Source organism: Zootoca vivipara, chromosome 3 (genome assembly GCF_965207765.1).
Source record: "Zootoca vivipara chromosome 3, rZooViv2.hap1.1, whole genome shotgun sequence".
Classification (NCBI taxonomy): Eukaryota; Metazoa; Chordata; class Lepidosauria; order Squamata; family Lacertidae; genus Zootoca; species Zootoca vivipara.
Genome location: NC_142586.1, coordinates 35,929,751 through 35,951,344, shown reverse-complemented (window position 1 = coordinate 35,951,344; position 21,594 = coordinate 35,929,751). Strand labels below are relative to the sequence as shown.

Genomic DNA, 21,594 nt, shown 5'->3' with positions numbered 1-21,594 from the left:
CAAGGCCAAGTCAGAAAATGAATTAATTAAATAATAAAGAAAGCTTGAAAGAGACCCATTGTTCTTTGGGACCAAGAGCTCAGGTGAAAAGGCAGCAGCTAGCCAACACTAGCCAGCACACCATCTCAAAGTGAAAACTTGCTCTCTCACAAACTGAACTCTCTTACACAACTCAAAGTTACAACTTCCTCATACAACTCTCATAAGAGAGCCCTCATAAGAGAGCCCAATCTAGTCCAGAATCCTGTTCTCAAAGAGGCCAACCAGAGGCCTATGGGAAGCCTGCAAGTAGGACTTGAACCATAACACTGTTTACAGTGGATAACAGAACATCCCTGTGCTTGTCAATTTGTCCCAAAGTCTACAAAAATTCTTTCAAGGCCAACTTCTAATGTACATTTCTGTGCTTCCCTTTTCTTCTGATTTCCACTTCCTCAATCTGCATAGCCCTCCAAAGCAGTTAAGAGAATATTGAATGCTTCATTCTCATTCACTTCTTGGCTCGTTCCCAGTCACAATTAATGGTGTCCCAATTTGCTCTCTATGACTGCATGTGATTGCACTTTCGCCTTTTATGTTGCTCAAGTATCTAAACCATCTCAAGAACTACTAAAAACTGTCTTTGAACTTCTTTTTTAGAATTTCAGTTTTTAAGAAAATATACAAATGTTTTGGTAATGAGTTATTAAAAGCTGTATCACATGATTTCTATATATCTTTTGAACTGGATGCTGAAGTAATGAGGCACCATAGAATGCTGTCGCCACATCATACTTTTTGCACAGTAATCAGTATCTGAAGACTGAGATCTTTCTCAGTTGCTGATCTCATCCAATTTAGACAGTATACATTTCAATTAAACTGCACAACTGTAGACAGATTTAATCTCTAGCAACGATGAACTAACTCTAGTATGCAACCTAGCCCCATGAAAATCAATGGGAATTTAATTATTGATTTCACTCAGAGATACATTACATCCCTGTTAAAACAATTCATTATGTTAATACTCACTTTTACTTGAACTTTTATGGACCAGTCACCCAGGACAGGATATTTGGATATTTTAAACTGCTTGGCAATCTTGCCTAGTTTTCCATTCTGTGACAACCACTGTTGAATCAAATTGTGTCGCGGATCCTATTTTTTAAAAAATGTCAAAAGCATGTGTTTAGTAACACTCAGAACAGCATGTGGGGAAGGAGAGGGGAAATAGTTAATTCTAACAAAGCTAAAGTACTTGCCCTGATAGCGCCATGTTGAATTCCACCCAATAAAAATTAAAAATCATACAGTTTCTAGCACAGCACATTACAATTGCTACTACAGGCAGAAAAATCATTAACTTGTTTGCCAAGACTGCTATTATGTATAAGAATAGTCTTAGTGAAAATACACTGCAGATTGCATAACCATACTCTGAAAGAAAACCCTGCTTCACCAAATAATGTAAGTTTATACTTACATGAATATATATATTCATAGGAGTATTGTATGGCTTGAGGTCAGGATACAGAGTAACAACCCGTATTTTCACATCTTGGCCTGGTTTATACATAGTCTTGTCAGTTTGGATGAATACCGATAAGCTCTTGTGCTCAAATTCAAGGGCAGTGTGGTTAGAAAATAGCAGACGACCTTCTGAATATCCTTTGACTAGTAAATCATAATCACCAGGAGTACTGCCCAAGGGGAGCTGGGGGTAAAAAACATGATTGCTTTATTTATTTCTAAAACAAATACTAGACACGCAGAACAGTAAAACCATGGATAATTAGAACTCACAAAACTAAAAAATTGAAGCTGCAATCCTATGCACACTTACCTAAGAGTAAAGCCTACTAAAGATATCCAAGAAAAGACGAGTAAGATTATGACATAAAATCTACAAATACATTACAATGACATGCCCTAAAAGTGTTCTGTCACCTGAATTTTCATTTATTCTTTCATACTATGATCCTGTTTATATTTTTACCCACAGCTCCAAAAACCATGGTTTATGAAGCTATGAATGAATACTGTGGAAGTTCACTCCTGCCTCATTCCTCTGTTTGCTTGTTCCATGCCAGATTCAGTGTAAAGATTGTGTGACTTGCATTAAGCCAAAGTTCCCCATTACATCTTAACAGGACCAGCCCTACCATTAAGCAGATTGTGGCAGCTGCCTCAGGCAGCAGATGTTGGAGGCTGTGAGGTGTGGGAGGACAGAGCTGTGCATCCTGTACCCCCTAAGTTAGCCTACTGTAGCAACTATCCCCTCACCAGTGTTGAAGGTAGATTCAGCTGCCATAGATTCGGCTGGCTTCTCTATGTGGAGTTAGGAAGGTGCCATCTCGTTCTTTGCTTCAAGCAGTGAAATGTATTGGGCTGGCTAAATGGGACCAGGTTTACTGTCAATCAGTGTTCGAAACTCCCATTGTTCTTGGCGTATTTTGCAACAGGGAATTTCATTAGCGTGCACAGTTTCTGAGCTCTGGGCACAGTACTGCACCAAAGATTTAAGATTAAAACTGCAGAGTGGAAGGAAAGGAGGACCTTTTTCTGCCCCCTACTTCCAGCTCCTCTCTGAAGACTGGAGAAGAGACCCTCTTAAGAATATTGGGGGCTGGGCAAGGGAAGGACTAGACCATGTGAAAAATGAACATAATATTTTAGCTGCAGTCCATTCATTTTTAGCTTTGTATTCTAGTTATTTAAAAAGTGTGCCTAGACATTAAGTTGTTGCACCCATAACCTAGGTTTAAGGTGCCATTTAGATCCCAGTTTTCATGTCTCAGCTTCTAACGCTGCTGTCAATATGAGATCCTGGATCATTATCCTGGTTTCTGAGCCTGCACTACCAGGCAGACAACAATCTGTCTTCTGGCAGAACAGAGACAGGCTGCAGAAGAAAATGGTTCCCCTAGGACAATTGAATTAAATTCCCAACCATGATTCGTGTTCTGCAAAGTCTTAGTCTCTGAGTTAGTCTGCAAGCATGTATAGGAGATACAAGGCACAAGCAGACATAGACATGGTTCTATGGCAGAACAAGCAGCCATTCTTACAATTTACAAGAAAAGGGATTGTGCAGAAGAATCATCATTCATTTGCTTCTGTTCATTGGCTCTTAATTATTTTGGGGCAAGTGCTTCATGACAACGTGGTTTGCACCTAAAAATGTGTGTTGATATAAATCTGTTTTAAACTTATCTAATATTTATGAATTTTAATACTTTTACACCCGCTTTGTTAGCAAACAAAACCTAAAAGGAATGCTAATCCCGCATTCTTGTTTGTTTCAATTACATCTAGACATGCCAGGAACACTAGTTTGAATGTCTGTTTTAACATCATTGTCAGATGTTGTGTCCTAAAACAATATATGAAAGGCCTGCATTTCAGTGTATGATCCACTTGTCAGAAGGAAGCTCTTTGCTCACTAATAGTGAACTTACACCATATACAAGATTAAAACGGAATAAAGGTAAGTAAATGAAAGAGATAGCATCCATTCAGGAACTATTTCACATGGAACACTAGTACTTCAGGAAAATAATACTTACAGCTGGAAGAACAAGTGTACCAACCGAATCTGCAATTAAAAAAGAAAAGGGGGGATTAATCCACCTCTTGCTTCCTACATGCCATGTACCATGTACAGCAAATCCATCCTTACAATGCATTTGTTGGAATGCAGCATTCCAGCACTAGTCTGTTACATAATCTGAACCTTCTTCTTATATTTCAACAGTGGGATTCCAGTGGTACCTGCAAACACACTTCCTGAGGGTGGAGGTTATTTCTGGAGACCTAGGAAGAGGCGCTAAATTCATGTTCTCCCTGGATCTCTCTAAGTTCAACCCATCACAAAGCCATGAGGTGGGAGCCACATTCCACCTGCATGAGCCCTACCTCCTAAAGCTTTCTTTAGGCATGATGTTTGTGTGCGGGGTCCGTGCAATGACCAGGGAATGGGGTCATACTGCTGGCACTCCCCTGGCCATGCTACCCCATGCCAACTACCACGCAAGTACACAATGAGTACAGATATCTGAAAAAGAGCAACTACACATGACAGGGGGGGGCTGGTTTTCAGATAGCTGTGCTCAATGCACAGGGTGGGACTAGCCCATCTGTGCAACACGGGAGCAAGGCAAACTTCAGGGGTCCACTTCCTGATCATCAGATGGAACCCCATCAAGAGTGTAACATGTGATGTGGCTCTAGTGATCATTATAGTATTTGCCACCTGGAAGCACACTTCCTGGAGTGGTTTGCTGCAGACCTCAGTAAGGACAGCAGCAGGAACACCAGGAAGCTGGGGAGGTGTTTTTAATTCATGCTGACCCCACAGGATCTCTCTTGTCCGTCCCCACCACCTAAAGGTGAGTAAATAGTTTGTATTGCATTGTTATAATATTCCAAAAGCTGCCTCAGGGATCATTTTATTGAAAGACGTGGCATAAATATTTATACTAACCATCAGTGTATCAGAATTCAAAGATGTGTTTCTCAGGGCAGAAGCATTGTTACTTTTGTACACTTTAGTCATGAAGTGTGATCCAAATATAAAGTCAAAAAGTGATATACTGTATTTCATTTCTGAGGCCAGGATACACAGAAAAGCTGTAGCCATTTCTTATTTCTACTTATAGTTACTCAAGGCCCTGCTACTCAGGGGAGAGGTGGCAGCATGAATCAATATTCTTCTAGACTTCTAATATAAATCTAGAGGCAGGGATGCAAGGATTTAGGAAGAATTTATTCCTAATTCCCAGTGGCCTCATTCCCATGCACTAATTGAATTCTAATTTCTACAGACCTGTAACAACAGGCTTTTAATGCTTAACTTGTTTTGACTTTGAAATGCTACTCTTAAATTGCCTTTTGTGTATTGTGCAAAGTATCTTCAGCAAATCTGTCAGTGTCAGCAAAAAAAGTAAGGTCAAAACCAGAGTGCTCTCATTAGAGATATAAATTATTTAATGGAATGGGAGGCCTGATTGTTATCATGATTTACACCATCATGATTGATATAGTTCAATTCTTTCTGCCCTCTCAATAAACTTATCCCATATTTACTGTGAGGCAATCACCCACAAACCACTCATGGATTGACATTCTTTATCTATTTATTTTAATTGTTTGTTTATATATTTATAAAATGCACTTTCATTAAAAATATATATAACAAGGTAGTGTAATGCGTTCTGAACGCACATTTGTTAAGTCGAAAAAAATTGTAAGTCGAATAACATAGGAATGCATTGGGGGGATCGTAAGTCGAAGCAACCCTATCTAAAAATTCATAAGTAGAAAAAATCCTATCTAAACCGCATCCAAGATGGCGGACAGAGCTCCGTTCGTAAGTAGAAACATTCGTAAGTAGAGGTGCCACTGTATGTGGATAGTGAGCCACATCAGCAGAACTGAACTTTTATAATAGCTGCACAATTTCCTCGGTTGTTAATGGCCTATCACAGTCATTTGGGGAGACCATTCTAGCCATTTCCTTCTCTGTCAGCTGTTCTCTTCTCTCTAGGAATCAATTCTATTACTTTAACCCTACCCTTTTCAAATAATGTTACCTTTATATCCATTTCCTCCTCCAGCTCTCACCCTAAATTGCAGAAGGGAGTGGTAATCTTGATTGGGCAGTGAGGAAGGAAACCTTTTACTCCAACAATCCCAATGAAAATTGCTCCTATACAACATGTGGATGGAGAAACAGGGAATGCCAACTTTCTTATTGCATGTTAGAATTCTGGAAGCAGTGTTGCATTCCATTTCCAGTTTAAAGTAGAACATCAATGATTGGATGCTGCTAAACTGCCCATGTCTGGAAGCACCCACCATCACTGTATTTGTATTTGAAGACTCCATTTGATATTTGCAATTAATATTGCAAAAAAATGTTGCAAACGTCAAAAAGGTTTGTGGATTATCAGTTGACTGAGTGCACATAATTAATCAGTGATTAAAAGCCGGGTGGGATTTTCCTCTCCTGTGTCAGATAAGATTAGATCTTTGGCAGTACCAATCTTTAATTATTACATTTGCCTGAAATTTCAAATACCAAATCAGAAGGGTTGAAATATTGCACAGTTAAATTATGACCCACAAACTGCTCTAATTGTCGTTTATGTTGGTTTTGTTCTACTGAATTGAGGCTTACTGTTGCCAAGGAAATCAAAATGTTTGGTTCAGCCCATAAATTAAAACATACAGCTTCACAAAGAGTTATTCGTATCCGGAGGCAATACTAAGGGCTGCTGCTGCTGCTTTGCGACCTGCCTGCAACAACAGTTCACCTTTAAGCTACCACCAGTGAGAGATGGAAGGCCATCTTCCCCCCCAGGTACACACTCTGGGAAGTGAGTTGGGAAACTTGGAAAATCCACCTTTGTTAAAATATTTATTACAAACTAGCTGGTCCGGCCACGTGTTGCTGTGGGTCATCCCTGTGAGTCCCCCCACCCTGTCCTGATCCATGACGTATCCCACCCCTCCTCCCTCCAACCCCCTGGCTCATCCCTGTGTTTCGGTAGGACACCCTTCCCTCTGTTTTCCCTGGGGAGTGTTGTCCCCTCCCCCCTGTATCACCATACATTGGCCCCTGCGCAGGCATCGTGAACATTTTTGTATATTTAGATTTAAAAATTTTGAAATAAGAACATGAGAAGCAGAAGTTATTATTGTTTAATTTTATTTTGGGGTTGTCATTTATTTTGGTGGGTATTGTATGATTTGGGCGTTGTTGTGTGTTTTGGTTTGTGTGTGTCTGTGTGTGTGTGTGTGTGTGTGTGTTTTGTCATTTGGATTTTCTAATTTTAGAGTAGGTGACCCAGAGAACCTAGAGAACTACTTTAATAATCCCGATCGGGGGGGGGGGAATCAAATAGCGAAGACCCACAGCCCCATAGCAAGAGAAGGCGAGTTCCGAAGCACCCAAGCTGTTCGGTTCCATAAAAAACCCAGGAAGTGGCAAGGGGAAGGTAGGAGATTGTAAAGGGGGGGGATGGCCACTGCAAATATCCGAGGACTTAAACTGGGGAGAGAAAGTGCATGGTTGTTTTTTTTAAAGACACAGAGGCTTGCAATCAGTCATAGTATAAAGCGTAGGTTAAAAGGGGCATGACTGCCCTAACTTAAAATGGCCACCGGAGCCTTGCATGTGACACAATGCCCGCTAAATTTTAAAATAAAAACCCCTTGCCGTGCTCCTAAGTGCGTTGCTGTGGGTTATCCCCCCCCCGGGCCTAGTGGGGGCCTGTCAGGGGCCTACATAAAACAAAGGCCGTGCTGCGGCCTGTGATCCATGCGCTTGCCCTCTCCCCCCCCCCAGGCCTAGTGGGGGCCTGGCAGGGGCCTACATAAAACAAATGCTGTGCTGCGGCCTGCGATCCGGGCACTCCCCCCCCGGGCCTAGTGGGGGCCTAGCAGCCTGGCAGGGGCCTAGGGGTCTGGTAATGGCAGCCTTGGTGGTTTCAGTTGCTTGGTTGATGATGTCATTATTTGGTTTGTGGGTGTGGTGTATATTTCACAGGAAGGGAGGGGATGTACTGTGGGAGGAAATCCACTTGAGGTCGCTGTTTTACTTTGTTGAAAAACGGGTTTTTACCTGCGGAGGTGTGAGATGTGTGGGTGTTTTTTTCTAAAAACACTCAGGGAGTGGCCTGGATCGTTGTGTCAATATTTCAGGACAATCAGTCAAGCGGTTACGGAGAAAAGTGGAGCCCGCACTTTCATGGTTTTTACATTTTTATATATATAGATGAGGAAAGGAATGCCTTTTTTCCAGCACATAATACAAGGCTGTATCCTTTCTGGCAAAATGAACAAACACTACAGTCCTTTCCCTCCATTGATTCTCTTATGGTGCCACTGGGTTGCCTGGGTGTCCTTGGGAGTAGACACTCTCAAGCTGCTCCTTGGCTCTGTGGGCTGCTGAATCCCCTTATACCATTCTGCTCCCCCATCGCTGTTTCGTTTTGCCGCTATCCACCACAGAACGTGATCACAGTCTCCCCTCACCAGGAGAATTTTGCAAAGACACTCTTCTTCCTTACGAGCCCACCATTCCTCCCCATCTCTTTCTTTCTCTCAACTAACTGCCCCAACTGTCACTTTCGCAATGTTCTAATTCCAGCGGCGACAGTTGCCAAGACTGCCCAGAGTTACCATTTTACTTTTAAAATGTTAAAACCAAAACAAACACTAAACAAACATCTCGTTGCAAAGGTACACGAATGTACACCTGTCCTCTGCAAATCTATCAATTTCTGTTCTCAAAGTTTCTCATTTTTCCAGTTTTAAACACAGTTCTCCACATTTCCACAACCTGGCATTTTTATTAAAAAAAAATCCTAATGAAAATTCATCAGTATTTCAGTGAAAAGTCTCATCATCATCATCATCATCATATATTTTTTTAGTTATACCCCACCCATCTGGCTGGGTTTTCCCAGCCACTCTGGGTGGCTTACAGCACACAAAAGTTTTAAAACATTAGGCATTACAAATTTCCCAATGCAGATGTCTTTTAAAAGTCAGATAGTTGTTTATTTCCTTGACATCTGATGGGAGGGCTTTCCACAGGGCGGGCGCCACTACTGAGAAGAACCTCTGCCTGCTTCCCTGTGACCTCATTTCTCACAGTGAGGGAACCACCAGAAGGCTCTCAGAACTGGCCCTCAGTGTCTGGGCTGAATGGTGCGGATGGAGACACTCCTTCAGGTATACTGGGCCGAGGCCGGCTTCCGGACATGTGCAGAAGCCATTTCCGGAGCCCCGGACATGGGCAGCACAGCGCCGGAAATCGCTTCTGCACATGCCCAGACCCTGATTTTCGGCTTCCGGACATGTGCAGACACCATTTCCAGAGCCCCGGACATGGGCAGCGCGGCGCCGGAAATTGCTTCTGCACATGTCCAGCACATGTCCGGCCCATGGACAATCGTCCGTAAGAATGATCCGGCCCACGGCCAGAAAACGTTGCTGACGCCTGCTCTAGACCAGTGTTTCCCAACCAGTGTGCCTCCAGATGTTTTGGGACTACAACTCCCATCATTCCTGACCACTGGTCTTGCTAGCTAGGGATGATGGGAGTTGTAGTCCCAAAACATCTGGAGGCACACTGGTTGGGAAACACTGCTCTAGACGATCCAGATAGTCACGCTGGTTGATGATCTCCAGCAGGCTAGGGACAAAGGTGAAAGCTGTTTCCTAGTTCTGCTGGATCTCTCAATGGTCTTTGATACCATCCACCTCTCCTCATCAATGCCCCCTTCCTCTCACTACCTGGTGATGGGGTCCTCCCTAGTGGCCAAGAGAACAAAGCATTCAAGGGCTAGTGCAGGGTTCAGCAAGGTTTACCTTGCCTGAGCCAGTTCACTCCAGCGGAGATTCCTCTGTGGGCCGGATCACACACGTGCCTGTGATTTCCAGCGTTTGTGTTTGCGCAGACGCGATTTCCGATGTCTGTGTCTGCGCAGATGCAATTTTCGGTGTCTGTGCACGCGCAGATACAATTTCCGGCACCACAGAAGCGAGTCGCCACGCCTGTTTAGCACAGCGCGTGGGGACTCATCAAGCGGGTGGCTCAGTTCGGGGGTGGCTCATGGGCTCGTTAAATGACCCTCGTCAGCCGCTTGTGGCCCATGGGCCTTAGGTTGTTGACCCTTGGGCTAGTGCCTGAAGTTGTTCCACCAGGAGATTCTTTCTCAGATCTGTTAAAAGTCATTTCCAATGCTATCTAAAAGCTTCCTGTTCAGCCCATTTTAGTGCTTCCCTTAAATTTCCTTATTAGTCAGATTTTGTTCTCAGTGATGGTAGGCAATTGCTTTTTTCTTCCCCCACCATAGAGAAATAATGCAATAATAGAAAGAAAAGAGAAGCAAAAGTATGGGAAACTATCAGTGCACTAGCCCCTCTCCCTAAAGGGGACAAAACCTAACTAAAGAAAAGCCAATTCTGTATTGACCATGCTCACTAGGAAAGCCATAAAACATGTTGGACCTGCCAACAAAAACCTGTGTTCTTAAAAGTTAAATGGCAACTCTTCCATATACACCACCACTGCATTTTAATGTCAACTTTTTATATTTTAAAAGTGGTTTGTTAGATTTATCTTGTCCAACATTGTGCTTATCTCTAGTCATTTTCATTCAGGTTCTACAGGGGGGAAATAAGCCTTCTCTATCTGTCTCACACATGCAAAAGGCTGCTGCATAGGAGGAAAACAGTATCTCAGACCCAAACAGGTGAGTGGCAATAAGAACAATTTGCTGTTCTACATGCAAGAACAGGGATACAGGCTACTGCTAAACAAAAAAATTGATCCCCAGAGCAGGATCAATATCCATGCCAAAATGTTCTTAATCTTCACACATAGTTAAACACGAGTCTGGAATAAGAGTCTCCAGTTTTGTTTAGTCCCAGGCCTTCACATAAATCTGTCCTCACTTGATTCTTTAAACACTATAGAACAAACTGCATCATAATCTATCAAAATAAAAAAATCAAGTAAAAAATCCTAACAACATCATGCAAAAAGATAAGCAGTTAGGTCTTAGATTTTTTTAAAGCAACATCGTAAGAAGCTAAGAGCTTAAGAACTTGTCAACCAGGCCAATTTGGAGGCTTTGTTTTTTAAGCTTTAATGGGTAATCTTGATCAACTGAAAAATAATATTGTTCCCAAGTGATTTTTCCCATGTCCTCATTATTCTACTTAATAACAATGAAATCTTACCAAACATAATCAAAACTTCATCCAAAATGATGCAAAGACATGCTTAATTAAGAAAATGTTTATTTTCCCCAGAAACTTTGCTAATAGTTGGCTGTTGATACATACACACACACACACACACACACACTTTATTTAAACAATCTTTTTCAACTTCCATTTCTGGCCTTTGACACCAGAATTGTGTATTTCAGGACCCATCCTATTCATGTGATTGCAATTTGTTTTAACTGTTTTAAAACTGAATTTTAAATTGTAACCTGCCCCATGAACTGCTGGTGAAGGGCAGGTATAACAACAACAACAACAACAACAACAACAACAACAACAACAACAACAATGCATATGGAGGCATTAGCACAACCCTTTATTTTTAAGTTATTTATTTGTTTAAAAAATATTTATATGCTGCTTTTTTAGGCAAAGCCCATCCATAGCAGCTTGCAACAATTAAAACTACAAGTATATAAAAAACACTAAAACAAAAAAGACCCCCAGATCCACAAGAATAATAACAGACTTTTAAAATGTATCTTATTCTGAGTTTATTAAAACTAGAATTTTTTACAATCAAAGCCTTTTCACTGCTCTGGGAAAAGTGGAATAAAATTGTTCCCCCATTCCAGACTGTTACCCGCTAGCAAAATGGTACATTGGGCAAACAAAGTACAGCACAGAGAGTTATGACAGTGGGTCAAGGTAGGGTGTTACTGAATTCAAAAGTGGTATTTGGACTGCCACACAGAAATATCACTCCTATATTTCTTCAGGAGAAATGGAGCTCACATTATCAGAAAACTAAGCTTATTAAGTAACACTATTAGATTTTATCCTATTCTATTTTAAGAGTTGGGAAGATTAATCCTCTGCTATTGTTTTGTACTATTGGTTTTTTCTTCTGATCAACAAGGAAAACGGAATGCAATGGCTTAAATTCATCTACTGCTTGAAAGTATTTCTGGAGATGCGTTAACTCGGAATTATGCTTCAACTTTTCCAGGACTAACCCTGGAAACTAGCAATATCTGATGAGTCACTTGGCAAAACAGAGCTTTAAGTGAAACTTAATGGCATGTTTATGTTATAATTTGAGATTCATAGACTATCAAACCCTGTCCTTGCTGTGTTGCTATTTAACAACTTAGCATTCATAAGTGTTTTCTAGCTTGGCATATAAAATAGGCTCCTTTATATTGTTAAGCAAGCAGGACTCAGTTGCTGGCATGGACATTTTTCCAATGTTTATATATGATCACAGCTTGTCTGAGCTTGAAAGCTACGGTATTTGCATAGTCTCTATCTGTTTAGTAAGTTTTGGCTGGGATTTATTTCCCCCCCAACTCCCTTATCAAGATTTCTCCCTACACTCAATTAAGCAGCAATTATATCACTTCTGAGTCTTTGAAGACTGATGCAAGTCAACACCTTAACACTTTACTATCACTTTAGAAAAACTTTTAAAATCTAGAGAATCTCTTGCATCGCTTATTTTATGCCCAATATATTTGCAACGGCAACTCTTCATGGCTGCTAAACAAAACTGCCTCGCCCTTTTTAAGATCACAAATTATAAGTTCCTCCTACCTCTGGGTAAAAGGTAAAGGTAAAGGGACCCCTGACCATTAGGTCCAGTCATGACCGACTCTGGGGTTGTGGCACTCATCTCGCGTTATTGGCCGAGGGAGCCGGCATACAGCTTCCAGCTCATGTGGCCAGCATGACAAAGCCGCTTCTGGCGAAGCAGAGCAGCACACGGAAATGCCATTTACCTTCCTGCTGTAGCGGTACCTATTTATCTACTTGTACTTTGATGTGCGTTCGAACTGCTAGGTTGGCAGGAGCTGGGACCGAGCAACGGGAGCTCACCCTGTCGCAGGGATTCAAACCGCCAACCTTCTGATCAGCAAGCCCTAGGCTCTGTGGTTTAACCCACAGCGCCACCCACATCCCTACCTCTGGGTACTATTGTATAATTAGGTGAGAATGTTCCAAAATAAAAATGAATTGAGCCATCAGCAATATATATAGCCAAGTGCCACCCCTTAGGACTGAATTAAAGAGGATACCTCTCTAGACTATTTCACACATTACACAGCAACAGCCCCAGGGTTGCTAGTGAGTGTAAGGTACTCTTAACACATAGCTGGGATTGTCTTTGGCTCCAAGCATACTTGCAGGATTTCTAAGTGCTTCTTTGTTGCAATAATACTTTACATTTCTTGGTGCACACCTAAAATGTATCTTATATGAATGAGATTTTTGTTAAATCCTACTTTCTTATTCATCAGATGGAAAAGATATGAACCGTTGCAAGGTTTTCTAAACTTCTGCCAAGTATAATCTTGCCATCCTGTAGCATCCTTGACTTTTTCATTTTGAATCTCTATTACAAAGCAGCCACCAATAATGTAAGGCTGCCAACCTCTGTCATGAGAACTGTTCTCATAAACTGCACAGGCCACACCAGCATAGGCTTGCATTCTGTTGGCCTCACTATGAGAGTAACACTACCAAAGTCTTTCCTTTATGAGCCTTGAGACCTAGTAATTGATTCAGTTAAACAGAAGCCCCAAACATGTATTCCTTATCATTGATAATAAAATGCCCAGAGCCTAGAGCTTTTACAAAGCATAAACCAAACACTGTCTTGAATTTCAAAGCAAAATATGTCAACTTTTTCATAAAAATGAAAGAAAAACACTGAAAATAAAGAAGCAAGCTAGTTCCAAATGCCCAGTAGCTGTTATTGTTACATGTCAATTTAGACTTTATATTATTAGTATAAACTACAGATTCTGGTAAAACAACATCTGATGCACACACCAGAGGAGCTCATCATTTCACATAGTGTATTCTGTCAAAGGTAAGATCTTTTATGTCAGCATTTCAGATGTAATATTATTAGAGGATTTGAAAGCATGATGAGCAATTCACGTATCCGCAAAAACGTTCATTACCAATGTAAAGTCTGAACGTTCAAAATTAAGTCTTAAGGTGTTCATAACTGGTAATAGCTCTTGACTTGCATATATTTAAAATCAGGTATACATATTACAGTAATGTGATTTATTTAAGGAAGGGACATGCGCATAGATTGTGTTTGCAATGCATTTTAAAAGGTGGTGGTGGTGGTGGTTTTTCAGATTAACACACTAATGTTGTCAAAATTAGCTACCAAGAAAAAAGAGTTGTCATCAAAGAGTCAAAAATCTTAGATACGTGCTGGTGAGAAGATTGCTAAAACAGAACCAGGAACCAGAGTGTTGCATGCTAGCAAAGTGTTCCATGTGAACCAGAGACACCCGAGTCCAAATATCCACTATGTCATGAAACTCAGTAGGTAACTTTCCTGTGGAATGCCCTTCCATCAGATCAAAATAAAAAAATCCTTCCAGTAGCACCTTAGAGACCAACTAAGTTTGTCAGAGGTGACTTCTGTTTCAGTGTATCTGAAGAAATGTGCATGCACACGAAAGCTCATACCTATGACAAACTTAGTTGGTCTCTAAGGTGCTACTGGAAGGATTTTTTTATTTTGTTTTGACTGCGTCAGACCAACACGGCTACCTACCTGTAACTTCCATCAGATGTGAAGGAAATAAGCAGCTATCCTATTTTTAAAAGACATCTGAAGGCAGCCTTAGAGCTACATGAAAGCTCATACCAATGACAAACTTAGTTGGCCTCTAGGCATAAGTAAGTAAGTCTCTGGCGCTGTGGGTTAAACCTCCCTCGGTTCCTCGGCCAATAACGCAAGATGAGCGCCACAACCCCAGAGTCGGTCACGACTGGAACTAATGGTCAGGGGTCCCTTTACCTTTAAGGTGCTACTGGAAGGAATTTTTTGTTTTGTTTCGACTACGGCAGACCAACACGGCTACCTACCTGTAACTAGTGCATACTGTAGTTTGGTGTGTGTATGATGAGGTTAGTTGCTTTTTAGATGAGCTAAAGATCCAAATGCTTGTTGGAGAGATACTACAGTGTCTGATATGAAGGAAGAACACATTTCAGTCTCTTTTCTAGAGATGAAAGGCTTAGTAATGATGGTTTCTGTCCTTGTGGTTTTCTCACCCTACACCTAGAAGCCAAACCATATTCTACTAGAAGGCAATTTTAAGAGAACCAGGGAAATTGAAGCTGTTTGAAGGAGGTGACCAGGAAAACTAAAGAAAAAAATCATTGTAAGAAAACCTCTCAGAGGTTTACAAAAAAATAAAAACTTGACTTGCCATTCAGAATGAGAAGGCCTCAGTTCAAAATTATTTAAATAGTTCACGTCTAAAGTGAATATGTCATAATTTATTTACTTATTTATTGCACTTATAGCCCACCTTCTTCTCCAAGGAGTTCAATGTGGCATGCATGGTTCTCTCCCTCCTCATTTAATCCCAACAACACTGTGAGGTAGGTTAGGTTGAGAGACAGTGACTGGCCCAAAGTTACCCAGTGAGCATCATGGTCAAGCGGGGACTTGAACCCTGGTCTCGCAGGTGCTATCTACAAGTTATTTTCAGCGTCTTAGGGTGTCGTCTCTTGGCAATCTGTATTTGAGCAATATTGCTTCAGCTTTCCAAATGAGGGATAACAGCAATGAAACAATATAGCTCCCTCGTTGCTGAAAACAGTCAAAGAAGCTAATAAAAACAGCTGAAATCTAGTCAGTATGTCTTTACTAGTTCTGAGATCATGTTGAATATATGGGCGGATTCATCCACTGACCTGTTTAATTATCAGTGAATCAGTGTCATATTTCAACATTCACCTAAGGGAAAGTGTGAGCATGGTGTTCCACCAAGACTCAATGACATGACTCTACCCACGCAAGAAAGGGTAGGAAGAGAGAATATTACACACTAGGATTTATACATGGATGGACCTCTGAAACATCTGTCTCACGTGTTAAATGCAGGTGTCTACTACACAAAGAGTAAACATATGAATTAATCCTTATTTTTTTTACAGAACAGAGAAAGCTGACTTATACAGAGTCAGACCACTGATCCATCTAGGTCAGTTTTTTTCTAAACTGACAGGCAGTGGCTCTCCTTGGAGATACTGGGGAACTTCTACATGCAAAACAGATCACTGAGCTACAGCTCTTCCCTGCCCAATAAAGCTAGGCAATTGGCATGCACAGGATCTGCTTTATAGCTACATTAAAAACACAGCTCTGCTATAATGCCAACTTGCTATCTCCTGGGAAATATCCCATATATTTGGAAAGTCCCAAATGATATGCAGTTGCCTCCCGTGGCCAAATGTGGCTGTGTAGAGAATGCTGCTACTAATACTAATAAGGGCCTTTCCGCATTGTTGGTATTGGTTTATTAGGAATGCACAAAATAGTTATTCATCCATGCCTTTCCTCAAGAGTTGTTCTTTCATCACATTTCACCACACCAAGATGACAACATTGTGTATCTGGAAAATGTGATACCTTCCCCAGCAAAACACATACAGTAATTGCAGAATGCTAAGTGACAGTATGAGTGGCACAGACATTGATTTTACATTGCAACTAGCAATACATTCCTACACACACACACACACACACACACACACACACACACACACACTTTCATTGCTTTTGAGGCTTAGTGCTCAACATAAAAGTGGACATCAACTTTCCCTTTCAGGAATGCCTACCACTTTGTTAGCTTTATACTACTTCTTGCATTTACACTCTCCCGCATTGGCATATGTATCTAACCATGGGTAGTAGCGCCCACTGGACATAACCTGGTTTCCTTCTCAGTAAGCATGCATAGAATTGCGCTGTAAGTGCAATTTTGTTCAGGATTTCTTAAGGGAAAAATAGCCTGTAAGACTCACCCTTTCTTGCTTACAAGACATCCTTTCATGCTCTAGAACACACCAACGTGCATTTTTAAGGGAAACAACAGCACAGCTATCCCACTCCTTTCTAGATACAGTGGTACCTTGGTTTACGAACTTAATCTGTTCCAGAAGTCCATTCTTAAACCAAAGCGTTCTTAAACCAAGGCGTGCTTTCCCATAGCAGCGGGGGACTCAATTTACAAATGAAACACACTCAACAGGAAGTGAAACATGTTCTTATTCCAAGGCAAAGTTCACAAACCAAAACCCTACTTCTGGGTTTGCAGCGTTCTTAATCCAAGTTGTTCATAAACTAAGATGTTCTTAATCCAAGGTAGCACTGTATGTGTCTTTACATATTTCATGTGTTTTTATTTTGTCAACCACTGTGTGATCTTCAGATGAAAGGCGGTGTAGAAATGAAATAAATATATATATGTGGAAGACAAACATTGAAGTGTAGTTGACACAGTGCCAGACTTTGACTTGAGAGACCTGGGGAAAAGGTTCTCCCAACACCACCCCCATGAGCCAATTGGAGGGGCAGAGGACACATGTGGTGGGAGAAGGGAGAAAGTCCTGTTACACTAATGAAACTCTTTTATGAGCTTCCACTGGTAATGCTCAATAACTGAATCCTTCCTATGGGATTGAACTCCTTGCTTAGTTCAGTAGTTCCCCTTGGGCAAGTCACTATCCCTCAATATTGTTATAAGGATAGTAATTTTCTTTCAGAACTTGCTTTTTTCAGGAAGAGAGCCTTTTCTACAGCAGCCCAACATCTCTGGGACACATTGCTACATTCACTCTAACAAGTTCCATCACTTCAGATGCTCATAAAAGCCCTAAAGGGTTCACTAGCTTTAACTGATTTGGTTGTAGTCAGGTACTTCATTTTAGCATTTTAGGGGCTGGTACGTTATTGCATTATTACTTTTTATTCTTACTGATTTCATGTAGATAGCTGTATCATATTGCACTTTTTTGTAAGTTGTTTTGAGAGAGGTTTTTTTAAAAAAAAAACCTTAAAGATGTCCTTTAAAAACTGTGAATATAAAAATGGGATAACCTGAGCTTTCTGAAGCAATGACAAAACAAAATGTAATAAATATACATCATGGTACTGAAAGAAACTTGGAAAAGAACAGTGCAATGGACATGCTATGGCAGCATTTCAGATGTTTTGTGATGTTAGCCCAGTGACCTGCAGGGCCCTTAAAAATGCTCCTGAAAAAAAACAGCATTCATTCCTGGGCTCCTACCTCGGAAAACACATAGAGCATGTGTGTGCAAACTGCGAACTCATTCAGTTCTGGTACTAAAAACTATTTTTTAGGTTCAGAATATGCTCAGAGGCATCTTGTTCTTCCATTATAATCATGTGTATTTTGCAGCTGGCTCTGACTGATATTCTATATAATCCTGAGATTCTCGGGGGGGCGGGGACCCAAAGTAGATCCAACAAAAGTGAAGTCTCCCTACCATATCAGAAAGGTGAATTCTGAATCATTTATGACCAAGCTCCTCAACTCTATTTTGGGCTTCCTTGCCAGAATTGGAAGAACTCCTACCTGCTCTTTCTCTTAACAGTAAAACAGGAAAGGGAAAAAAACCACCTCTTTTCATGAGTACATAGGTCTCTCCAAAGCAGAAACAGTGTAAAAATTATGTCACTCAGGATTACACTTAAAAAATCAGGTGGCAGAGGGGCAGATTCAGGGGGGAAATGGCAACCACAGTCAAAGGTGAAGTAAACAGAGCACATGAATGGTTATACAGTACATTTAAACCACAGTTCAGCAAATAATTTCACATTTCAATCTATGTAGCTCATAATAATAATAATAATAATAATAATAATAATAATAATACCTTTATTGTCAATGTACAACCTGTGTACAATGAAATTAACTGAGCCTCCCTCCCCCCCCCAAACACTCAAACTCATTGCACTCTGTGTGCTTGTCGCATCATACTTATTTCCCCCCTGTGGAACATCTGCATAAGGCAACTCACCAATGATAGTCTTAAATTCCCTCATTAAGGCTACAATTCTAAACCCACTTGCTGGGAAGCAAACCCCATTTAACAGAGTGTTTACTTCTGTATAGCCACCCACGGGGCTTTCTTGCAATCAAAAAGTACTACAGACAGAATATGCTTCATTATTTTTAGGCCAAGAAAGTTATCTCACCTCTTTTAAAGACGCCTTCCCCACGTAGTACAGTGTTATTTGCATAGACCACTTCGGCTTTTACTGTAACCTTTTGTGGGCTCTTTTTCAGCATAGCTACTCCAATAGTCAAATTTGCTCCAGGCCTGATGCTCTTAAGAGCTGCCAACAGGTATGTGGGTCTAAAAGAAGGGACAAAACAGATTGCACTCATGGCCTGATAATCCTTTCACTACTCCAACATCAAGGCTGTAACTCAGTGGCAAAGCTTCTCCTTTGCATGTACCAGTAGATAGTTCCTGATTCAATCTTTGACTTCTCCAGATACTGTGTCCCATGATAAGGCCCTTGCAGAGCCAGGCAGAGGCCCGGACCAGGAAGATAATGTGGCCCTTTTTTAACCCTTTTGTTACTTTTTTTTATTTTACTGATTGTGAATATGCTGACCGAGGCCCCCTTTGGAATTGGAGGCCTGGGCCAAGTGGCCCATATGGCCCCCCTCCCATCTGAAACTCTGTAGGTCCTCTGCCAGTCAGTATGGACTATACTGCACTAGGTGGGCCAATGGTCTGACTCTGTATGTGCCAGCTTCCCAAATAATCTCTGGCCTGATTCATATGTGGATTCAGCCAAGTTGCAAGGGTGCGGGGGAGAATACAAGTCCTAACTGGTGGGAAATTACTGCTAAATAAAGCTCCGGAAGCCTCACAAGTATCGGAGGAGAAAAAAACACTGTGCTCAAAAAGTATGGTAATATAAGAAAGGAACAGATTGGGAAACTTTGCCCACCCACTGGTAAAATAGTATAATAACCCCCCTAATCATCTCCTTTCTCAGACCTCTGGCTCCACATACATACATCCTTTCAGTTTTCATAGAAAGTGCATTCAGGCAAACTGATCTTCTGCTTTCGTAGTGACAGGCTAGAATCGTATACTAGCTTACCTGGGAGTAAGCCCCAATGGACCCCATAAGAATTGCCCCCGCAATTATGAACTGAGGAGCAGCGGGCAAAGTACGTGGTTTGACCCCCCCCTCCCCCCAAAAAACCACCTACAACTACAGTACTGAGTGTGCAACTGAGCTGTCGGTGATCTGCAGTCTGACACTCAGTACTTTTGCAAGATTTGCCTCGGTTCTGAAATCCTCATGAGTGCAAAATCTGGCCTTCTGTGCAGGACAGGGCAGGAGGAGGAGAGCGGGCACTAACCGTTTCCCTTATTCCTACACGCCTTTCCCACCCACCCCGTCCATCTTCTTCTCCCCACCCACTTCCAGTTCCTACCCAGCAGCTTCGGCCCACGAAGTTGCCCAGAGGAGGCACAAAGTGAGCCCAACGGCGGCGGGCAGCCGAGCGCCCCTGGGAGCCGCGGGAGCAGCGTCCGACAACCGCAGCATCCTGCGCCGGGAATGGGCCGCTTTGCCTGGAGATGCCGCTTCGCGCCTCTTTCGCCTTCTCCCTCGTCTTCTCCTTCCCCACGCAGCGTTTGCCTGTCCTTTCGGCGGCGGCGGCAGGGAGGGAGGGAGGAAGGGAGGAGGGCGCCTTTCTCGGGCTGTGAAAAGCGCTCCTTGTGGAAAAGCGGAGGCGGCAGCTTCTCTCCCCCGAGCGTCTGGCTCCACCCCGCCCGCCCTTCACGCCCACAAGGCATCCCCACCCTCGGCCGCCGCGGGGCAGGAGCAAGGCCGCGTGCGGGCATCTCCCCACCGCAGCCGCCACTCTCCCCCCCCCCCCGCGGCAGCTTGTGAGAGGCGTGGGTCGGTGGGTGGGGAGGGCCTTTTTGTCCGCGAGCTCCCTCGGGCAACGTTTGTGGGGCGACCGTTTCAGACAGGCCCACACACCCTTGTCAAACAGGCACTCGAGGGAAGGAGTCGGGCTCGCTTGGACGACGCTGTGGGTGGGTTGCTCAGTGGAAAGAAATCCGAGGACGGCCTCAGCTGAGTCACAGGTTGGAGAGGCGAGAGAAGGGTGTTTCCCTCGCAGAGGGTGATGTCTTTGGGTACAGAATGTGCCAGGGAAGGCAGAAAGAGAGAGAAGCGCTGTTCTAAATCTTACCTCAAGCTCTGGATTACATGCCCCTGTTCACGGGCCCCTCCATTTTGCCAACCCCCTGGCCAATTTACACAGTACTGTACCCTTTTTTTGGCAATGCACCATCATGGCAGCCTAGCCATCAAAACAAACAAGAGTAAGGTTCCATAGCCCATGTCATACTGGGCACACAATGTGCACATGTATCATTCACAGGTGGGTTGCCCAAATCATCTGGTTACTTTTACTCATCATAAAAGTGCCAGCTCGTCACTTTTAGTAAGTTATTAATGCCATCTCCACAGGGGCTTGCCACTTTGGTGTTGTAACTGCCTTTATATATATATATTCCCACATCTTTTAATTTTAGGTTGTTTGTACCCTTCGAGGGTTGTGTTTGTTTTTTTATGCCGTATCGTACATTAACTTGTTTTCATTCTGATTTGCTTTATTTCTAGTTATAAGGTGCCCTATAAATACTGTTAATAAATAAATAATGTGGAGCCTTAACCACAGTGACTGAAGAGAGAGAATATTTTCAAAATAATGTCTGGATTACTTTTCTAGTTGCATGATTTCAGTAGAACTATACCCAAACTGAAACATGTTTCACCTCTCTGGGTATATTTTCTGCGTTACAAATGTTTTGGGTGTTTTTTTAAAAAATGATTATCAGTTAAAATTATTCTGCAGACTGGGAACAACTTCTAGCAGCTTATCTGCTACTTCCAGCTCCTACCAGATGGATAATGGATGCCACAGTTCCTTCCACAATCTTGTATGAGGCATTTCTTACTTAGGGACTCTAAATCTAGTG

The 21,594-nt window shown here is 42.1% G+C and overlaps 1 protein-coding gene across 2 annotated transcripts in view; it reads right to left on the bottom strand.

Moving 5' to 3' along the window:
• The window catches only part of CD109 (CD109 molecule), a 72,879-nt gene extending 51,600 nt beyond the window's left edge, over positions 1-21,279 (bottom strand). For both annotated transcript variants that reach the window (XM_035109603.3, XM_035109604.3), the window contains exons 1-5: positions 20,034-21,279; positions 18,770-18,930; positions 3,549-3,577; positions 1,466-1,696; positions 1,015-1,140 (exon numbers count right to left, since the gene is read on the bottom strand). In XM_035109603.3, the coding sequence (XP_034965494.3) occupies positions 1,015-1,140; positions 1,466-1,696; positions 3,549-3,577; positions 18,770-18,930; positions 20,034-20,146 (660 nt within the window). In that variant the 5' untranslated portion in view covers positions 20,147-21,279. The remainder of the gene's footprint in view (positions 1-1,014; positions 1,141-1,465; positions 1,697-3,548; positions 3,578-18,769; positions 18,931-20,033) is intronic.
• Positions 21,280-21,594: the final 315 nt, after the last annotated feature.